At 43.4% G+C, this 19,768-nt stretch overlaps 1 protein-coding gene across 3 annotated transcripts in view; it reads left to right on the top strand.

The window, feature by feature from the left end:
- The first annotated feature begins 2,483 nt into the window (after positions 1 to 2,483).
- Ube2q2 (ubiquitin conjugating enzyme E2 Q2) overlaps positions 2,484 to 19,768 on the top strand; it is a 65,120-nt gene continuing 47,835 nt past the window's right edge. Inside the window, exons 1-2 of one of the 3 annotated variants that reach the window (XM_045160908.1) lie at positions 2,484 to 2,800; positions 19,074 to 19,175. In XM_045160908.1, coding sequence (XP_045016843.1) covers positions 2,570 to 2,800; positions 19,074 to 19,175 — 333 coding nt within the window. In that variant the 5' untranslated portion in view covers positions 2,484 to 2,569. Of the gene's footprint in view, positions 2,801 to 15,834; positions 15,895 to 19,073; positions 19,176 to 19,768 lie in introns of those variants that run through there. The other 2 variants (XM_004660429.2, XM_045160909.1) reach the window with 2 other exon arrangements.

The following is a 19,768-nucleotide window of genomic DNA, read 5'->3' as shown; positions in this document are numbered from 1 at the left end:
TCACACAGCAGTGTCCGCCCCAAAACTGTGAACTTCACATCTGTGCACATTTTGGAGACATAGCATGTATTATCAATTGCAGTACAGGAGCTCTTTATTGTCTTATAAGAATTTAGAGGTAATGGATTTAAGAACTTTAGAGCATGGCTAGTTCTGACCAGACTGTTTTCTTTTGCCTCAAATCCTTATCATCTGTTACTGCCACGTTTGTTAAGGTCCTGAGTACTGGGGGACTGAAGGGAAAATAAAATGACAAGCCACATCTGTGCTTAGCGCAGCCATAACACCAAAGAAGAGTGTTAATTATTTCTGGCTCAGAGTCCAGGACTGGAACCCCTTCTCCCCCCAGTGTTCAGTGTCGCAGACATGAATCTATGTAAACATAAGTTTTATATGCAGGCGTATTTTTCCTGGAAAAATGGATTACAACTTTTATTAAATTCTCCATGGATTCCATAGACCTCAGAAGCACCATATATTACATGAAGTAAATGAAGTAATGAAAAATAATAATTAAAAAAACTCATGAAGCAAACTAAAGTGAAAATTCAGAAGGTGTGGTGACACATGCCTTTAATCCCAGCACTCAGGAGGTAGGAGGATCACTGAGTTCAAGGCCAGTCTGGGACTAGAGTGAGTTCCAGGTCAGCCTGGGCTAGCGTGAGATACTACCTTGGGGAAAAAAAAAAAATCAGAAGTAAATGAAAATAAACTTTTTCTTTTTTTTTTTTTTTTTTAAAAAAACAATGCCTCCCTTGCTCTGTTTTGTTCTATTGTCAGCTAAGGGGGTCGGCACACCAGCAAAGTCTGGTATGGATCATGAAGTTGGAGACATTTCGGTCCCAGAGCTAATGCTTTAAGACCAGTGTAAAAGGAAAATACCGGGCCTGGGGCTGGAGAAATTGTTCAGTGGTTAAGGCACTTGTCTGCAAAACCTAACCACCCTGGTTGATTCCCCAGTACCAAGGTAAAGCCAGGTGCAAAGTGGTGCACGCATCTGGAGTTCATTTGCAATGGTTGGGGGCCCTGGCAAGCCCATTCGGTCCGTCTCTCTCTCTCTCTCTCTCTCTGCTTTTAAATAAATAAGTAAAAAGAAAAAGAAAAATTGAGAATTTTGACATGGTAAAAGTGGGCTATTAAACCAGGCACTGGCCTTTCTAAGCTAGGGAGCTGATCCCACTGTAGTATAGTCCCTTCACACACTGTCGGATTATATTGTATTCCTCTGGACTGCAGCGCAGTCCTCCATCCATTTTTGAAGCACCTTGAAAGTGTCAGGGATTGTGTTAAGTGCTGGGGATTCCAGATAAGAGTATTCATTGAATAACACTGGTATCTATTGTGTAAATTCCTCCCCCCCCTTTCTCCATCCTGGAGATACAGCTCTGAATAACACATTCGAGTTAGGCAGAGATAAAGAACAAATAGACAGGTACATAAGAAATAAATTAACACGAAAGTGATGTGTGTGTGTGTGGGTTGTAACAGGGTACCTGCGAAGACACTTTAGATTGAGTGACCAGGAAAGACCCTATTTGGGAAAACATTTGAGCGGAGACCTTAATGGGTCCCTTAAAGGGAGCCAGTTGGAAAAAAAAAAAGGGGGGTACCGGCCTGGAAAATAGGGCGAGGGCTCCAGGCAGGACAGTGAGCCGGGATCGTGTGGAAAGCGAAAAGGGACGAGATGCGGAGAGAGGTGGGCAAGGAGGAGCGGGCGGGCTTTAGGCATCACGTTGGTCCCATGGATGGGGTCTGCAAGCGCGCTGGAGTGCGGCTAAAGAAGGTCCCTTCCGGAGGGCCAGCTTAGGAAAAGTGGAGCGAGAGGCGAAAGTAGCGGGAAGCAGCAGCAGGGTCTCCCGCCGCGGCCCCGGAGGGAGGGAGAGGAGGAGTCAGGTGAGCGGGTGGCCCCCTTAGGGGAGCCCCGCCGGGGACGCGCGTTTCCGCCCGCGCCGACGTGGCCGGCCGCACACGTGTCTGGCTTCAGGCCGGGAGTGGCGAGGGGGTAGGGGGGAGGGCGCGCGCGAGGGTCTTCGGTTCTTCGCCCGTGCGCCTCCAAGCCGCCCCCGCCCCCGCCCCCTACCCCCGGCGCTCACAGTTCGGAGGCGGGTGCGAATGGGCTGTGCGGGGCGGGGGCGCGCACAGGGGCCGCGGGCACGCGCCGGGGCGGGGGCAGCCCTTTTCCCAGGCGCTGGTGGGGCGGGGAGGCGTCGCTGTTGCCCTTTTAAGCCGCGGGGCCGCCACCGCCTCCTCCAGCAGCGGGTGGAGTCGGTTACAAAGGGGCAGCAGCCGCCCGAGCTCTACGGCCCCGCTGCCCGCCGCCGCCGCCGCCGCCGCCGCCGCGGCCTCGTCGCGCGCCCCTCGCCATTTTACTCCCCTTCCCCCCCCTCCCCGCCTCCCCCGGGTCGGTGGCCGCTGGGCGAGGAGGGTGGGGGGAGGTGAGGGGGGTGCGAGAGAGGCGGAGCCGCGAGAACGCGGCCCGGGCCGGCCCCCGCGGGGCGGTCGTGGCCGTGACGGCGGCTCCAGGTCCGGCTCCCCCTTCCGTACCCCTCCCGCCGGAGATGAGGGGAAGATGTCCGTGTCAGGGCTCAAAGCCGAGCTGAAGTTCCTGGCGTCCATCTTCGACAAGAACCACGAGCGGTTCCGCATCGTCAGCTGGAAGCTGGACGAGCTGCACTGCCAGTTTCTGGTGTCGTCGTCGCCGCCGCCGCCGCCGCCGCCGCCGGCGTCGTCACCGGCCAGTCCGCTTTCGCCGTCGCCGCCGCCGCCGTCGTCGCCGCTCACACTCCACTGCAACATCACGGTGAGGCGCCCGGCGGGGGGGGCGGGTGGTGGAGTCGGGGCGGTGGGGGGAGTCCCGGGACAAAGGGAAACCTGGCCCCGAGAGGCTCTTCACCCCCCTCTACCCCATCCCCGGCTCCCGGGGCGGGGCGGGTCCGCCCCTTCTTTCCCCTCCGACACACCGCCGAATGGCTGGGCCCCCCCCACCCCCCCCCCCCCGGCCCTGCCGGCGGGGGGCGGGGTGACTTGCTCGGGACTGGGTTGGGAGAAAGCGGAGGGCGCGTCGCCGGCTACCTTGGGGCTGTTGGCCCCTCGCGGCCCCCGTCGTCCGGGTCAACCATGGCCGCCTGCAGCCGGCCTGCTCCGGGACGGTGGTGATTTCAAGCCCACGTGTATCTGTATCTATCTATATGTCTCTCTATATATATGTATATTATATGAGGAAGGAGAATGGTCCCTTAAGTTTTGTCTACTCATTTATTTCCCCCTCCGTCACTCCCCTTGTTCAACCGGTTCTTTTGGAGTTGGTCTTTTAAGGAGAGACCGGCACGCGGACATGCTCGTTGAAGGGCAGGGGGAAAAAAAAGTTTAGGACGGCAGCCTCGCGTGGACGTGGACGATCCCCGCTGTCCCCTGACCTGGCTGCGCGCTAGCCAACGTGTCTTCCCCGGGGCGCTTGGTACCTTCCATGCGGCAGGTGGGGTGGGGTGGGGTGGGGTGGGGAGGCGGGTGCGTGCGGCGGCTCCCGTGCGTCAGTCAGCCCGCCCGCACGTTATTGGTGGACGAAAGGACTCACTGCCCAAGTCCATCGCCCGAGGAAGATCGTGCGTGGTGTCCTCAAGCTGCAGAGGCGCCCCGAAAAGTTCCCTCCTGCATTCGAGCACAAAGCTCGTTTGGCTGAAGTTAACTTTTTCTTCTTCCCAGCAGTGTATCCCGAGGCAGCTGTTCGTTGTGGAGTTGGTGGTGGGTCCACGTGCAGAATATTCTCTGTTCGTTGTCTTAGGGGTCAAGGTGCTGGTTTATATATGGCCCAAAATAATAATAATAATAATAATAATAATAATAATAATAATAATAATAATAATAATGAGTCTGTCGTCTTTTTAAAAAGTCCCTTTTGTTGGGCTGGGGAGGTGGTTTATTAGAGGCTAAGGCGCTTGCCCTGTAAAGCTTAAGGACTCAGTTCGATTCCAGGACTCACCGTAAGCCAAATGTACAAGGTGGCGTATGTGTCTGGAGTTCCTTTGCATTGGCTAGAAGTCCGTCGCACCTGTATTCATTCTCTCTCTCTCTGTGTCTTTCTCTCTCTTCCTCCTTCTCCCAAGTAATAATTTTAAAAAGGTCGCTTCTGCTAAGTCAGTCAGTGGATACTGAAAATGCTTATAATTGTGGTGAGAGTTTGCAAAGGCCTTGATGTTATGATAATTAGCCTTAAAATAGTTAACAGACTCGATTGTATTTCCAACAAAACAACTAATTCAGTCAAGTGCTGTTGTGAGTGAGAAGGGAGTTCACATTCTGAACATCTGATGGTGCTTTTGTGGGCATTCGTGTTTAAGAACTGGCAGACCAGTCCCTCTTTTGAGAAATCAGACGTCTTGGGAGAGAATTTTACAGAACAGAATGAGATACTTTAATGTTATGAAAGCCAAAAGGAGCAACTGATTTTGACTGGGAAGTGGGAGGTGCACAGCAGAGGTGGCTTTGAGGAATTGAACTTCCACAGGTGAGTACAAATTTGGAAAGCTTAGAGGATGGTCATTTTGGACAGAGGAAACTCCGCCCAAACAAGACACTCAAAGCTTGAGAAAGATGGTGTCTCAGTGATGGACAATTAATGCTCAGGCTTGAGAAGCCCAGAATTCAGGCTGGTGAAGACTTTCCAAATATGGGAGACAGGAAGTAAGTGATGAAAAGGAGACTGGCCTGGATGGCTTGAAGGGTGATTATTCTGGTAGAAGTTGTGGTATGGCCAGGAAAAGGTAGGGCTGATCTAGGTGATAGGAGACTAAACTTAGAGGCTGTGGGGAGCCACAGAGTTATTCAGGTACTTCGGGAAAATGTATCTGCCACCAAGACTAGAAGTGAATTGAATGATTGGTTATTCCAGTGGGTGTCGGTGGTGGTGCTTTGCTGTCATTTAATACCAGGGATGCAGAGATGTTAAAATGTTCTGTAACATTCAGGTAACAAGAATTATCCTGCCTAAAAATGCCAGCAGCGTTTCATTGAGAACCAGTTTGGAGGCTCGTAGTCTGCGGTAGACAAAGATAATGGCGGACCTGAATTATCAGATAGTGGCAATGGAATAAGAAGCGACTTAGATTCACTTAGTGAAAGGAGGAGTTGATGGGGACTAGTGAAATGGTACTGCTATCGTGGAGACTATAAGAAGAGTCACTAGTGAGTTGTGACAGACATTATCAGAAGATAATTATGATAGATCCTCAGTATGAGCGTGTTTACTTTAGTCTGGAAAAACAGTGGATGTACAAGTTTTATCAGTATAGAGAAACACTGTTGCCCAGCCTTAACTAGGATAAACTTTTGGCTAATCTGATTTCATCTCTATCACACCTTGGATTATTTTGAAGCATGTTACAGGTGTTATTTTCTGTATAAAATTCATTGTGTATCTCTAAAATAAAGATGCTTTAAACATGGATGTTTTGACAAATCTTCATGGCTTGTTCATGTTGGTGCTATTGGCCTAGAAGGAAAATAACAAGTAAGAAATGTGGTTAGATTTCATATACTTTTACTCTGGTTTCTTGGGTTTGTGATTTGTTATTCTGTAAATGATATGTCATTTAAAAAAGAAGTGAGTTTGACCTATTCTGTAATTTTCCTTTTTCAACAGCTCAGGTCATTTTAAAAATTTTACTTATTTTTATTTTTTATTTATTTGTGAGGAGAGAGAAAAAGAGGAAAGTTAGTGTTTTGGTGTCCCAGAGCTTCTTGTTGCATGTGCCATGTTGTGCATCTGGCTTTATGTGGGTACTGGGGAGTTGAACCTGGTTGGGCAGGGTTTGTAAACCAGTGTCTTTAAACTATTGAGCCATCTCCCCAGCCCTGTTCAAGTTATTGATTGAACTTTTCTATATACTCCATGCTGCCATCCTTGTATAGTTTCTGTAGTGTTTGAATGAATGGCATCTTACTTTCACTCACGTGCATACTAGTTTCTAATAACTAATCTAAAAACACTACGCATTTTTCTCATAACTGTGTTGGAGCTGTTTTTCCTGTGTGGAATGTGCTCCTGGCCCCTCCCTACCTTGTACCTTGCCCCAATCTGTCTTTCCATGGTAGATGGCCCCTCAGCACTCTTCTGGGTCATGCTTAGTTCATGGCAGTATTTCTTTTACTTCTTTATTTAATTTATTAACAACTTCCATGATTGTAAACAATATTCTATGGTAATGCCCTCCCCCACTTTCCCCTTTGAAACTCCATTCTCCATCATATCCCCTCCTCCTCTCAGTCTCTCTTTTATTTTGATGTCATGATCTATTTTTCCTCTTATGATGGTCTTGTTTAGGTAGTGTCGGGCACTATGAGGTCATGGATATCCAGGCCATTTTGTGTCTGGAGGGAGCACATTGTAAAGAGTCCTACCCTTCCTTTGGCTCTTATATTCTTTCCGCCATTTCTTCCACAATGGGCCCTGAGCCTTGGAAGGTGTGATAGAGATATTGCAGTGCTGAGCACTCCTGTCACTTCTTCCCAGCACCATGATGCCTCTGAGTCATCCCAGGGTCACCATGGCAGTATTTCTTTCTTCCGCTTATTTCTTAATTCACTGTGTTTTCTTACATTATGTTATAATTTTAGTTGTCTTTTTCTTCATTCTTTTAAATGGTAGTAGGGAGAATAGGTTTATGTTTTTCATTTTCCACTCAGTAAAGACTAGTATCATTGACTGGCCACTGTTCTGTTTGAACAGTCTTATCTACCTTGAGAATTGGCCAAGAATTTGTCAGATGTGCGGGGATAACATCAAAAAGTGTCACAGATAGAACATTAATACTTAAATCACTGAGGGCTTGATAGGAAATCTGTAATTTGACCACATGTGAAAGTTAGTGTCAGAAGTAAAAAAGAAAATAGACATTTTGCTTTCTAGAAGAAGGGGGCTGAACTATTTCAAACCACCCCTATTTCATAAATTCACCCGATCTTGAATATGAAGGGAAAAGTGGGTTCTTTTTCAAACTCAAGGAGCTTTTATTACTTGTTTTCTGTGAACGTGTGAAAGATTATCTGCTATATAAACTTAAGTATTGTTTTTTTTCCATTTCAGTAAACAGACCTAATTGCTAGTCAGCACTAACCTCCAGTTGTTATAGTCACATCTAAGAGCAAAGCAGCTTATTTTCCAGAGTTACTATGTGGCTTTCTTCAGTCTTAAAGTACGTGACCTGGCAATTCTGTAACTCCTTTCTAGGAGGGGAAGGGAGCCTGGAGACAGGCTTTTCCTGTGTACCCCGGGCTGGCCTGGAACTTGTTTATAGACCAGGCCTGCCTCAAACTTGCAGCTGTTTTTTAACCTGTCTCCATAGAGATAAGACTACTTAGCCATACCTTGCTTCATTACTCCTGTTATGAACTTGTTATCTGGAAACTTTTTCTTTAGATTAATTTTTTTTTTTTTTTTTTTGAGATAGGGTCTCATGTAGGCCAGGCTGGCCTTGGACTCATTTTGTTGCTGAGGATGACCTTGAACTCTAGTTTGCTTGTTTTTGTTGTATGCACATGTATGTGCTCTTGCAGTGCCCATTTGAGCTCTACTATGGTAGGGTGCCCTCACCTGTGGTGCCAGATTGGAGCACTCTATGGGCTGCTCAGCTTTTACACTTGTTCTTGTTTGAGCCAGAATGTCTTACTGATCTTGCCTTTTTTTTTTTTTCTCCTCTGATTCTGGGGTCTCTGCTCTCCTCTGAGACTGTGGTTACAATGGTGTGTGTCTGTACCCAGCTACTTATATGGTTGTAGAGGTCGGAACTCTGGAGGTCTCAGACCCTGTGCTTGCACAGGAAGCACATGTAACAGCTGAGCCATCTCCCTTGATCCTCCTGTTTCCCCCTTTGTGCCCTACAGCGTCTGGAAGCTCCTGGTAGTAAGCCTCTGTTTCAGAGATTTGTTTTGTTTTTTGAGGTAGGGTCTCACTCTGGCCCAGGCTGACCTGGAATTCACTATGCAGTCTCAGGGTGGCCTTGAACTCACAGAGATCCTCCTACCTCTCCTCTTGAGTGCTGGGATTGAAGGCATGCGCTACCATGCCCAGCTAGAGATATTAAAATAACAAAACAAAGCTACAAAAACCTCAGAAAGTAAATTAGCTAGTGTAAAAATGAAACTTTATTCCTTATATTATTTGACATTTTATTTTTTTTTGTGTGTGTTCCAGACTAGTTTTAGTGAAATGCTTTTTGTTTAGGGTAGGTTCTCTTCATCATTGACAAAAGCCCTTCCTAGAAAGTTAATACATTAACAAATGTTAGCCCTGAATTCAGAAGGGATAGGAAGATTTGGGTGTAGCTTAATATTTTAGGACCTTAAGCAAATAATTTCTTTGATTGCATTTCTTTATAAAATAGTCCTTTTTGCTCTTGAAAGAGCATCTTAAAGGAGAGCTCTTTGGTGGTGCTGTAGTACTGTACAAATGGGAAGGTGATGGTGTCGATAGAGACATAATAAACATTTACATTAGAAAATGCTTTGTGTAGACTTACCTGACGGGAGATACCATGATCAAGAACATGTTTCTGGGCGAGCATGGGCAAGGACCTAGCTTGAAGCTCTACTAGAGAAGGAAAAAAAAAAAAAAAAAGAATGATTTGTGACAGCTTTTTATGCAAACGAAGGCAATGCTGTTAACTTCATTTGTTTTTCTGGTCTCTATACTGATAAAAAGTAGTTCAGCCAAAGTCGTAGAAAGGAAATACTGAACAGACCTTGACTAAGGAGCCCAAAACTTTTTCTTTGGTTTCTCTTTCAGGGGCAGATAATCTTGCCAAATTGCACTCATGGAGAGAGCCATTAGAAATACCAGAACTGTCAGATTTAGCTCCTGACTTGTCCTGTCAGGCCAGAAAGACCCATTTTCATGTGTCTGGTCAGCTTATAATAAAGGATCAAATCCCTAGTAGTTATCTGCCCTCTCCCATCCCAATTTTGATGCCTTTTCTCAAAATAATTGGCACATGATGAGGAGGCTTAGTTTTTCCTTTCATGAGTGGTGGTGTGTGCCTTAGCAACTGTGGGATGGGGGATTTAAACTTAGACCAGAAAAAGGGTAGTATTGGATAGATGTCAGATAGTTGGGGAGGGGTGAGGATTGAATGGGAAAAGTTACCATCAAATATAAAACATTACTGGAAATTAATTAAACAGGGCTTTCCCCCTCAAGGCCTTTGTAACAGTGGTCTGTGATAATCTTCTTAAGAAATGTATGTAAAGCAGTGCCTAATTGCAGTTATTGGAACTATGCAGTTGATTTTGCATTTAGTTTCATCAAGTCATCTTCATATTTTCTCTGCCTCAGTTCACATAGAATCATTATTGTGAGTAGCTAGTTTGTTGCCTGCCTTTGAATATTGAAACAATTTTCAGATCACAGGGACATCTATACATTTTTTTTTTCACCAAGTGTTACTGTTTTTACTCTGCTTTTGTGGCCTCTGGGTCAGACATTCAGTTGTTTACTTGGGAAATGTATCCACAGGTTTGGTATTTTTTAAAAGGGGGTGTATTCAGATGGAGTAGAAGTGCTGAAAGAACAGAAAATACTTTAAAAAATTTTTTTTGTTTATTTTTATTTATTTATTTGAGAGTGACAGAGAGAGAGAGAGAGAGAGAGAGAGAGAGAATGGGTGTTCCAGGGCCTCCAGCTGCTGCAAACGAACTGCAGACGTGTGTGCCCCCTTGTGCATCTGGCTAACGTGGGTTCTGGGGAACCGAGCCTTGAACCGGGGTCTTTAGGCTTCACAGGCAAGCACTTAACCACTAAGCCATCTCTCCAGCCCTGATTTTATTTTTACTTATTTATTAGAGACACAGCAAGAGAGAGAGAGAGAGAATGGGCATGCCAGGGCCTGTAGCCACTGCAAACGAACTCCAGATGCATGTGCCACCATGTGCATATGGCTTATGTGGGAACTGGGTAATCACACCTGGATCCTTAGGCTTCACAGGCAAGTGCCTTAACCACTAAGCCATCTCTCCAGCCCTAAATTAGGTATTTTAAATTGTCAAAGTACTTCGACTTTTATTACTGCATTGTATGGTAGTATTGTTCATTTACTTTATTCCTTATTGTACATTTATTGAATAGCAAACTATGGAAGTAATGTGTCCTGTAATTGGTCTGTAGAGGGTCTGTAAGTGCAATGTCTCTGAACCTTCAATAAGTTGGATTCACATAAAAAAGTTGGATTGATCCCTGGGGCTCACTGGTCAGCCTTCTAGCCTAATCATGTAAGTTCCAGGCCAGTGAGAGACCCTGTCTCCAAAAAGGTGGCTAGTATCTGAGGAGAAGCAACAACAGATTTTCTTCTGGCTTCCACATATTCATACATACATGGGCACTGGACAAACTCACATAGACGCCCATACACAAAGAAGTATATGTAACATTTAGTATTTTTTAATTTTGAAATCCCTGAAGATGGATTTCCTACCATTTGGGACAATACTAAAAACTGAGCACTCTGATTGCCAGTTTTGCTGGCTTATGGATTTAAAGCTCTATGTTGGCCTTCTAGTAGATTTATATAAAAAATGTTACTTATGAACAAGATAAAAAAAATTCTTTTTTTTAAAAAAATTTTTAAAATTTATTTGACAGTGACAGAGAGAAAGAGGCAGAGAGAGGGAGGGAGGGAGGGAGGGAGGGAGGGAGGGAGAGAATGGGCATGGCAGGGCTTCCAGCCACTGCAAACGAACTCCAGACACGTGCGCCCCCCCTTGTGTATCTGGCTAACGTGGGTCCTGGGGAACTGAGCCTCGAACGGGGTCCTTAGGCTTCACAGGCAGGCGCTTAATCGCTAAGCCATCTCTCCAGCCCTAAAAAAAAATTTCTTTAAGCAATGACAATCTTGAGTATAATGCTTCAGGTGAAAGGTGTTTATGGAGTGATGAACTTGTTTGAAATCTTTACTCTTATGATAACCTTATTGTGACAGAGAAACACAACTTCAAGCCTTTAGCATCACGGTAAACTCAATAGTATGGAGCAGGAACAAAGGTCCTGAAGAAGTACCACTTAGGTAATTGTTCTGTATTTACTTATCTTCACACTTTTTTTGGTAAAACAAACAACTGGGGGCTGGAGAGAGTGCTTAGTGATTAAGGTGCTTGCTTGCAAAGCCTAAGGACCAAGGACTCTCCAGATCCCATGTAAGCCAGATATACAAAGGTGAGGCAAACGCAGCAGCTGGAGTTCCATTGCGGTGGCTGAGGCTCTGGTATGCCAATTCTCTCTCTGTTCTATCATTCTCTCTTGCACTTTCTCTAAAATAAAAAAAAAAAAAAAACCTGGGTTAGGAATACTCATTCTTAGTAGGAAAAACTGCCTGGGTTTTTTTGTTTTCTTTTTTAAGGAACTATCTAATGTTTAAAAACTAGCATGGGGGACTGGAGAGATGGCTTAGCGGTTAAGATGCTTGCCTGTGAAGTCTAAGGATCCAGGTTCAATTCCCCAGTAACCATGTAAGATATGTGCAAGGTGGTACATGTATCTGGAGTTCATTTGCAGTTGCTGGAGGTCCTGGCATGGCCATTCTCTCTCTCTACCTGCATTTCTCTCTCTCTCAAATAAGTAAATAAAACTGGCATAAGTAAAAAGCATGTTAAAAGTGCTTATAAGCTGTTGCAGTTCGCTTTGTATTGCTGGTAGAAATCACCCAACCAAGAGCAGCTTCTGGGAAAAAGAGATTTATTTTGGCTTATAGGCTCGAGGGGAAGCTCCACAATGGCAGGGGAAAATGATGGCATGAGCAGAGGGTGGACATCACCCCCTGGCCAACATAAGGTGGACCACAGCAACAGGAGGGTGTGCCAAACACTGGCAAGGGGAAACTGGCTATAACACCCATAAGCCCGCCCCCAACAATACACTCCGTCCAGGAGGCATTAATTCCCAAATCTCCATCAGCTGGGAACCTAGCATTCACAACACCTAAGTTTATGGGGGACACCTGAATCAAACCACCACATAAGCCTTGTAAAACTGATAAATCCAGGGCTAGGGATGTGGCTCAGTTGTTAGCAAGGTGAGGCCCTGAGCAAATAACTTGGGCTGAAGTTTAAGTTTCCAGGGGTGGTGGCAGATAATATATAACAAGGAAAACAAACATTCATTTTTTTAAAGGTTTTTATTTGTAAGAGAAGCAAAGAAAGAAAGAGAGACACAGAGAGAAAATGAATGGATGAAAGTAGGTGTTCCAGGGCCTCTAGCCAGTACAAATGAACTCCTGATGCATGCACCATCTTGTGCATTTGGCTGATCCTGGGTTCTGGGGAGTTGAACCTGAGTCCTTTGGCTTTGTGGGCAAGCGCCTTCACCGCAAAGCCATTTCTCCAGCTCTAAAACGTTACCTTTTTTCAAGGTAAGGTCTCACTTTAGCCTCAGGGTGTCCAACTGCAATCCTCTGCCTCCTCAGTGCTGGGTTTAAAGGTGTGTGCCACTACATCCAGCATACTGACATTTTCTTAATGTGAGGAATTGAGAAATCAAGTGAAGCAAGAGTGAACAAAAATTCACCTGTAATTTTACCAAACTCAGAAGACAACAAGTAATGGCTGCTTCTGTTTCTTTTTTTCTCTTCTATTTTTTTTTTAAAGAAAAAAATTTCAGATAGAGAATTCTCATGGATGTGCCAGGGCCTCCTGCCACCACAAATGAACTCAAGATGTATGTGCCACTTTGTGCATTTGGCTTTACTTGGGTACTGGGGAATTGAACCCAGGCCTTTAGGCTTTGACAAGTGCCTTGAACTACTGAACAATCTGTAGCCTTTTTAGAGCTTTTCTATATTAAGTAACACTTTGAACCATCAATAGACAGAATCCTTGTGTATATAGGTAATGTCCTTGGCAATTTTCCTAGATGTGGCTTTTAATTCTTATTGCTGATTTGGTTTCTGAAGATAGAATGAATGATATGGTACTATATAGGAACTTTTCCTTCTAGGTATCAGCTTTTATTTATCAATTAGGTAAATATGTTAGTGCAATGAAGTGAGCCTTCTCACATTTGTGGCAGAGCACAGTTATCTACAACCTTTTAATAAGTGATTTGGCTCCATGTAACCTTCCCATTTGAGCAAGGTGAATGCTTCTCACCCCATGCTGGCCAGAATTGTCCCTACGATCCAGGTTGTCCTAGAAAGCGCTAGTCTAAGGGCAGATCCAGATTTTTCCCGCTTCATGCCACTTGGCTGCTCAGCAATGAGAATGGGTAGATAATATAGTCCTTTGGCCTGGTTTTGTGCCGAGGGAGGTAGCAAGCTCTTCAAGGAAGAAACGGCAGGGGAAGGGCAAGGCAAAGGCAGCAGTTATTAATGTTTGGGAGATCAGAACTTTGCTCTAAAACAATGTACTGAAGTCATAAAGAGTTTCATTTTTATCATTAAAAATTAAGTATTTAAAACATTTCAAAGCTTATTACATGTTATGAGTAATTTTATGGAAAGAAACATTTTTCTGAAAAAAATTCAGGGAGACTAGTAGCATAATCTTACATATTTTGCCCGTTTCTTTGATGTCTGCTGTGTCACTTTGTTCTGTGTATAGTTTGCTGGTGGTGTATTGTTCCGCTCAAAGTAATGTAAACAAAACTCAACCTCAACACATCCCTGGTTGGAAAAAAGGAATACTTTAATCGCTGTTTTAGATAATTGCGACTCTGCCTCCCCCTCCTCCTCCTCCTCCTCCTCCTCCTCCTCCTCCTCCTTCTCTGTAGTGCTGGGAATTGAACATAGAACCTCATGCATGCTGGACAAGTGCTCTACCTACTGAACTATACTTCCATCTTTTGCATATTCTTATTTGCTACTCTACAAATCTAGATCTTTCTTGAACTTATAGTGGGTTTTTTTTCTTCTTGCATTGTAGCATCATGCATTGACCATTTGGAGAATAAATTGTTTGGCTGACTTTCTAAACATTGATAAATTTCACCATCCAGTATCAAAATATATTCATTCCTGTCGTTCTCCTTCTCATTAAAATACTCTTGGGAAGCTTCACCTCATGCTGGTGGATGCAGTTGTTCCAGAATGCTAATGTTTTGTTGTAAAGTTTGAATTGTTCTTTGATTTCCTGGAAATGGCAGGCTCTGTGTTCATTTTTGAGAAAACATTTCCAACAACCCAAGTTGGAATAGTCATTGTATAGTCAATGGTAATGATTAATGTGGCTAATTAACCTCACATCTTAGTCACACAGTGCTTTTTCTCAAATCTTTTACCACAGTGCACATGTATATTTTATTATACTTTATCACCTGCAATAATAAAAGATATATTCAAAGATTGACACTTAAGAGAGAAAACTTTTACAGTTTCATCACAATCTTTTGTGTGTGTGGTGTGTATGTATAGTGTATGCATGTGCATGTTATCGTCTTAAAAGAATATGTTTTTTAAAAATACCTACTTTCTGTGGGCTTGGCTATGTTGTAATTGGCTGTCCTCATATAAATTGTTCTTTAAAACTGTACTTGTAGGGCTGGGGAGATGTGGTGGGGAAGAGTGCTTGCATAGGCATGAGGATCTGAGTTTGATTTCTACATAAGAAGTCAGGTGTGTTACTGGAGAGATGGCTTAGCACTTAAGGTGTTTGCCTGCAAAGCCAAAGCCCAGGTTTGATTCCCCAGGACCCATGTAAGCCAGATGCACAAGGTAGAACATACATCTGGAGTTTGTTTGCAGTGGCTGGAGGCCCTGGCACACCCATTCTCTCTCACAAATAAATAAAAAACAAATAAAAGAATATTTTTTAAAAAGTCACACACACACACTTGCAACCCAGTGCTGAGTGGGGCAGAGGCAAGAGGATCAACTGGGGTTTGCAGGTGAGCCAGTCTTTATAACTAAAACAACCACTAAAACAACCACCAAACAGCATGAGCTCCAGGTTCAGTGAGACTTTGTCTCCAGGAAATAAAGTAGAAGAGTATGATAGAGGAGGATACCAATAAGGTGGAAGAGTAATAGAGGACACCCAGTGTCTGCACGCACGTGTGCACACCTTCCCCCACAAGATCTGTATTTGTGAAAAATACTTTTTCTCGATTTGAACATAGTTCTGCAGCTAACATCATTAACGAGGTCTTTTCCTTGGTTTCTAATAGAAAACAGTACAAATGAACTGTGTAAGTAAATGTGTGTTCGTGCATGGAAGCATGTGTTGCTTAGCTTATTAACTCCTTTGAACCAACATCTGTAATTGTAGTTTATGTATGCATGTATGTATGTATGTATATATGTATACTTAACATTTCTTGGTAACACTCAGTTTGTGTGATAAAACAAGATATTGGAATTTTATGGTGTTTAAATTAGCACTTCATGTATTGTTTGATAACAAATTTAGCAGCTTAAAATAACACAAAAGTTGTCTCACAATTTCTGTGGGTCAGGACTTTTTGTACCTCATAGCTTGGCTTCACTGGCCCAGGTTCTTCCCCAGGTTACGGTAGGTGTGGGTACAGGCTGCAGTTGTCTTAAGCTTGGTTAGGAAGAGTATTTGCCTCCAACCTTACTCACAGTTGCCTGTAGGGCTCGTCTCATAGGGTGTTGGACTACTCTAAGAGTTAGCAACTCCTAAAGGCTCTTTCTTACTCCTTGCTGTGTAGGGCTCCCCATGGGGCGACTTGCTGTGGCAGCTGGATTCTATCACAGGGATTAATTGAAAGAGCAGAAGATAAGCAAGACAGATGTCCTCTTTTTGTGACCTGATTTCAGAAGTGATACCTTATTACTTTTGCTATTTTTAGAAGTGAGTGACTTAGTCCCAAGGAGGGGATTTCACAGAGATAAATACGTAGAAATGAGGACTCTGGGGGTCATTTCGAAGATGCCTTCTATAGTGTCCAAGAACATTGTTGAGGTCTGTGAATAGACAATGACTATTATCTATCAATCTGTCTATCTGTCTGTCTATCATCCATCTATCCAACCATCCATCCACAGCTATCTCAAAGCCTATTTCTATAGCAATTGAAATCTGAATGTAGACCGGTCAGCCTGTGTTGCTGTTCATTCTGCTTGAAGCAAGCTTTACAGGCTGCTGATGTAGCTCAGTGATAAAGTGCTTCCCTGCCATGGGCAAGGCCCTGGGCTTGATCCCCAGCACCATAGGCAGAAGAAACTGTAGCTTGTGGTGACGAGTTCATCCCAGCACTAGGGAGGGTGGGGCAGGAGGATCACTGGGAGATTGAATCAGGCCTGGGCTAGAGTGTGACCCTGCCTCAAAACAATGACAACACAAGGATGATAAGTAGGACAAAAACCCATGTAGAAGAAACCATCAACACTGAGAAATGGATTAGGACAGATGAGCAGAAGCAGTCTTTATTTACTGCATCTGTTTAGAAGTTATATTCTGAAACCAGTCATATCTGAGAGGCTGAAGCTTAAGGAGGAGCACAAGTTTGAGGCTACATACCATGAACCAATCTCAAACAATGAAATTATTTTCTGCGCTGTAATAATCTAAGAAAGAACGGAAAAATACTAAGAAACAAGAAATAAATGGAGTAGTCCCCCTGCCCTTTTGGAATTCATCCTCCTGCTCGAAGGCTTCTCAGTATTAGAGTTACAGGCTTGTACCACCAAGCCCTGCTAAATGGAATAATTTTTCATATATATATATATATATATATATATATATATATATATTTATATATATATACACACACACACATATAGATACATACATACATACATACACACATATACATACATATATACACACACATACATATGTGTACACATAAATATATGTTTATTTTTATTTATTTGAAAGCAACAGAGAGAAAAAGAGGCAGAGATAGAGATAGAGATAGAGAGAGGGAGGGAGAGAGGGGGGGGGGAGAGAGAGAGAGAGAGAGAGAGAGAGAGAGAGAGAGAGAGAGAATGGGTGCGCCAGGGCTTCCAGCCACTGCAAATGAACTCCAGACGCATGCGCCCCCTAGCGCATCTGGCTAACATGGGTCCTGGAGCATTGAGCCTCAAACCTGGGTCCTTAGGCTTCACAGGCAAGTGCTTAACTGCTAAGCCATCTCTTTAGCCCAGATTTGTATTTTTTTATTTTTTTTATTTTAAATTTTTATTTATTTATTTGACAGCAACAGAGAAAGAGGCAGATAGAGAGAAAGAATGGGCATGCCAGGGCCTCCAGCCACTGCAAACGAACTCCAGATGCGTGCGCCCCCTTGTGCACCAGATGTGTATTTTTTAATATATTTTATTTATCTGAGAGAGAGAGAAAGAGAGAGGGAGCTAATGGGTGCACCCAGGCCTCCAGCCACTGCAAACGAACACCAGATACATGTGCCCCATTCTGCATCTGGCTTACGTGGGTCCTGGAGAATCAAACTGGAATCCTTTGGCTTTGCAAGTAAGTACCTTAACCACTAAGCCATCTCTCCAGCCCTCAGATCTTTTTTTTAGTGGAGGGAATAAATCTCAAAGTGTCTTCTCTAAGTATGCTACTCAGAAGTACAGTAGTATAATGACAAGGTCTTAAAATTCACTTTTAGTGTGTGTAAGGATTTGGAGAAATGTATTCTTTGGCTTTATTTTAAAAATTTAGGATTAGATACTCAGATAAAATTTAAAAACTAACTTTATTAAAAGGCAAAAGTAGTGTTGTTTAAACTGGTAGATTGCATTATAGTTTTTTTGTTGTTGTTTTTCAACTCCTTTTCTCCTTCTGAGATTATGTTCATTGTAGATTTTAAAGCCTTTTGAATGGGTGAATGCTGGAGAATCCAGGCCATGACAGACCTTTTGTTGTAAAGGAAGGAAGCTTTTTTTGTTGTAAAGGAAGGTATTCATTAGTGCCTTTTTTTTTTCTGTTTGCTTTTGATAAAACCACTTTGATGGTGTATTCTGTTTTACATCTGCTTGTTATATAAAGTTCTGTTTTCTGTTTTTAGACTCATAAATTATATAATATAGAACAGGCAAGATTAAGCTATTAAATTTAGCAACTGTATTTTTAAATTCCACAGAATGAATTTGGTTTCTTTCCATATAAAATTGTTACTGTTGTTTGTTTTGAGACAGACTCATGTATCCCAGGCTGGCCTTAAACTGAAAACTTCCTATTAGCCTAGGGTGGCCTTGAACTACTTTATTCCCATTTGTTTGAAAACAAAAATGTTTTTGGTACTTTTATTTATTTGAGAGTGACAGACAGAGAGAGAAAGAGGCAGATAGAGAGAATGGTGTGCCAGGACCTCTAGCCACTGCAAATGAACTCTAGAGACTTGTACCCTCTTGTGCATCTGGCTAATGTGAGTCCTGGGGAATCGATCCTCGAACTGGGGTCCTTAGGCTTCACAGGCAAGCGATTAACCACTAAGCAATCTCTCCAGTTCCCATTTTTTATGCATGAGAGAGAAAGAGAGAGAGAGACAGACAGACAGGCAGACAGAGACAGAGAAATGCAGAAAGAAAGGAAGGAAGAAAGAGAAGAGAAGAGAAAAGAAAAAGATTCCCTATGCATGGCACACTTGCCTATAGTGGCCTGAATGCACCACCTAGTCTTGTTTTTGTAAGTCAGTCTTTTGCTGCTTCCAGAACTTGCAGGGCTTCAGCAATTCTTGGGTCTCTGCTTCTCCAACAGGACAAGTATGCATGACCACTCCAAGCTGTTCATGTGGAACCGAGAGTTTCAAACTCTGGTACTCTTAGGCTTCTTCAGGCCCTTGTGCTTGTTCAGGGAGTACACTTACCTGCTAAGCCATCTCTCCAGGCCTGATGTTGAACCTCTGATCCTCTTGCTTCTACCTCCAGAGTGCTAAAATTACTGGTGTGCACAATCATGCCCAGTTTTATTCAGTGCTGGGGATTGAACCTGGGGCCTCATTCATGTAGTCAGGCACTCTACCAACTGAGCTACATCCCCAGCCCTCCACATGAATTTTCAGTGTGTTGCTTTTCTTCCCCTGGTGTATTTTATTTAGATCCATGATCATCTTGCCACTTGTAGTGTGGTTTAGTTGCGTATCTGAGTTGGTCTATATGTAAATATGTTTAACCTAGATGTCTTTGTAACAGGAATCTTACCCATCTTCTTCACCGATATGGTTTGTGGACTCTGATGACCCAAATCTGACGTCAGTTCTGGAACGTCTAGAAGATACTAAGAACAACAACTCGGTGAGAAAATAAGCCTACCTGCTTTCTTTTTTTAATGACCTTGTATGTAGAAATTAGATGTTAAGAAGTAATAGGATATAAAAGCATGTTTGATAATTTTAAAGATCAGGAACTGTTTTAGGAATTAGGGCTCTCTCTTCCGTGCATTTTTCACCATTAAACCAAGAAAACATCTTTGGTAGAGACTTCTGGGTAAGATAGAAAGTATGCAAAGGAAAGGATAAATGCGGGTGTGAAGGGAGAGGGTAAGCTGACACCAGTTGTAGTGCTGGGGAACTTCTTTTTCTGTCACGGGACTGTAAACCTATAGTAAAAGCCCAATGTGCTGAAGTAGAAAGCGTGTGTTTGTTTTTAAATATATACTAGTCCTTCCTCATGTCTGGAGGATATATCCTAAGAACCCCCCCCCCCCCGTAATGACCTAAATCTGTGTATAATATTAAATTCTAATTATACTATGCTTTTTCTAACATATAAGTGCTTATTATAAAGTTTAATTTATAAATGAAGGCACATTAAGAGATTAACAAGTAATAATAAATTAGAACAATTAATGAAAATATACTGTTTTTATTATTTATTTTGAGGGAGAG

Source organism: Jaculus jaculus, chromosome 10 (genome assembly GCF_020740685.1).
Source record: "Jaculus jaculus isolate mJacJac1 chromosome 10, mJacJac1.mat.Y.cur, whole genome shotgun sequence".
NCBI lineage: Eukaryota > Metazoa > Chordata > Mammalia > Rodentia > Dipodidae > Jaculus > Jaculus jaculus.
The sequence above is the reverse complement of the archived record's forward strand: the minus strand, read 5'-3'. Positions and strand labels throughout refer to the sequence as shown.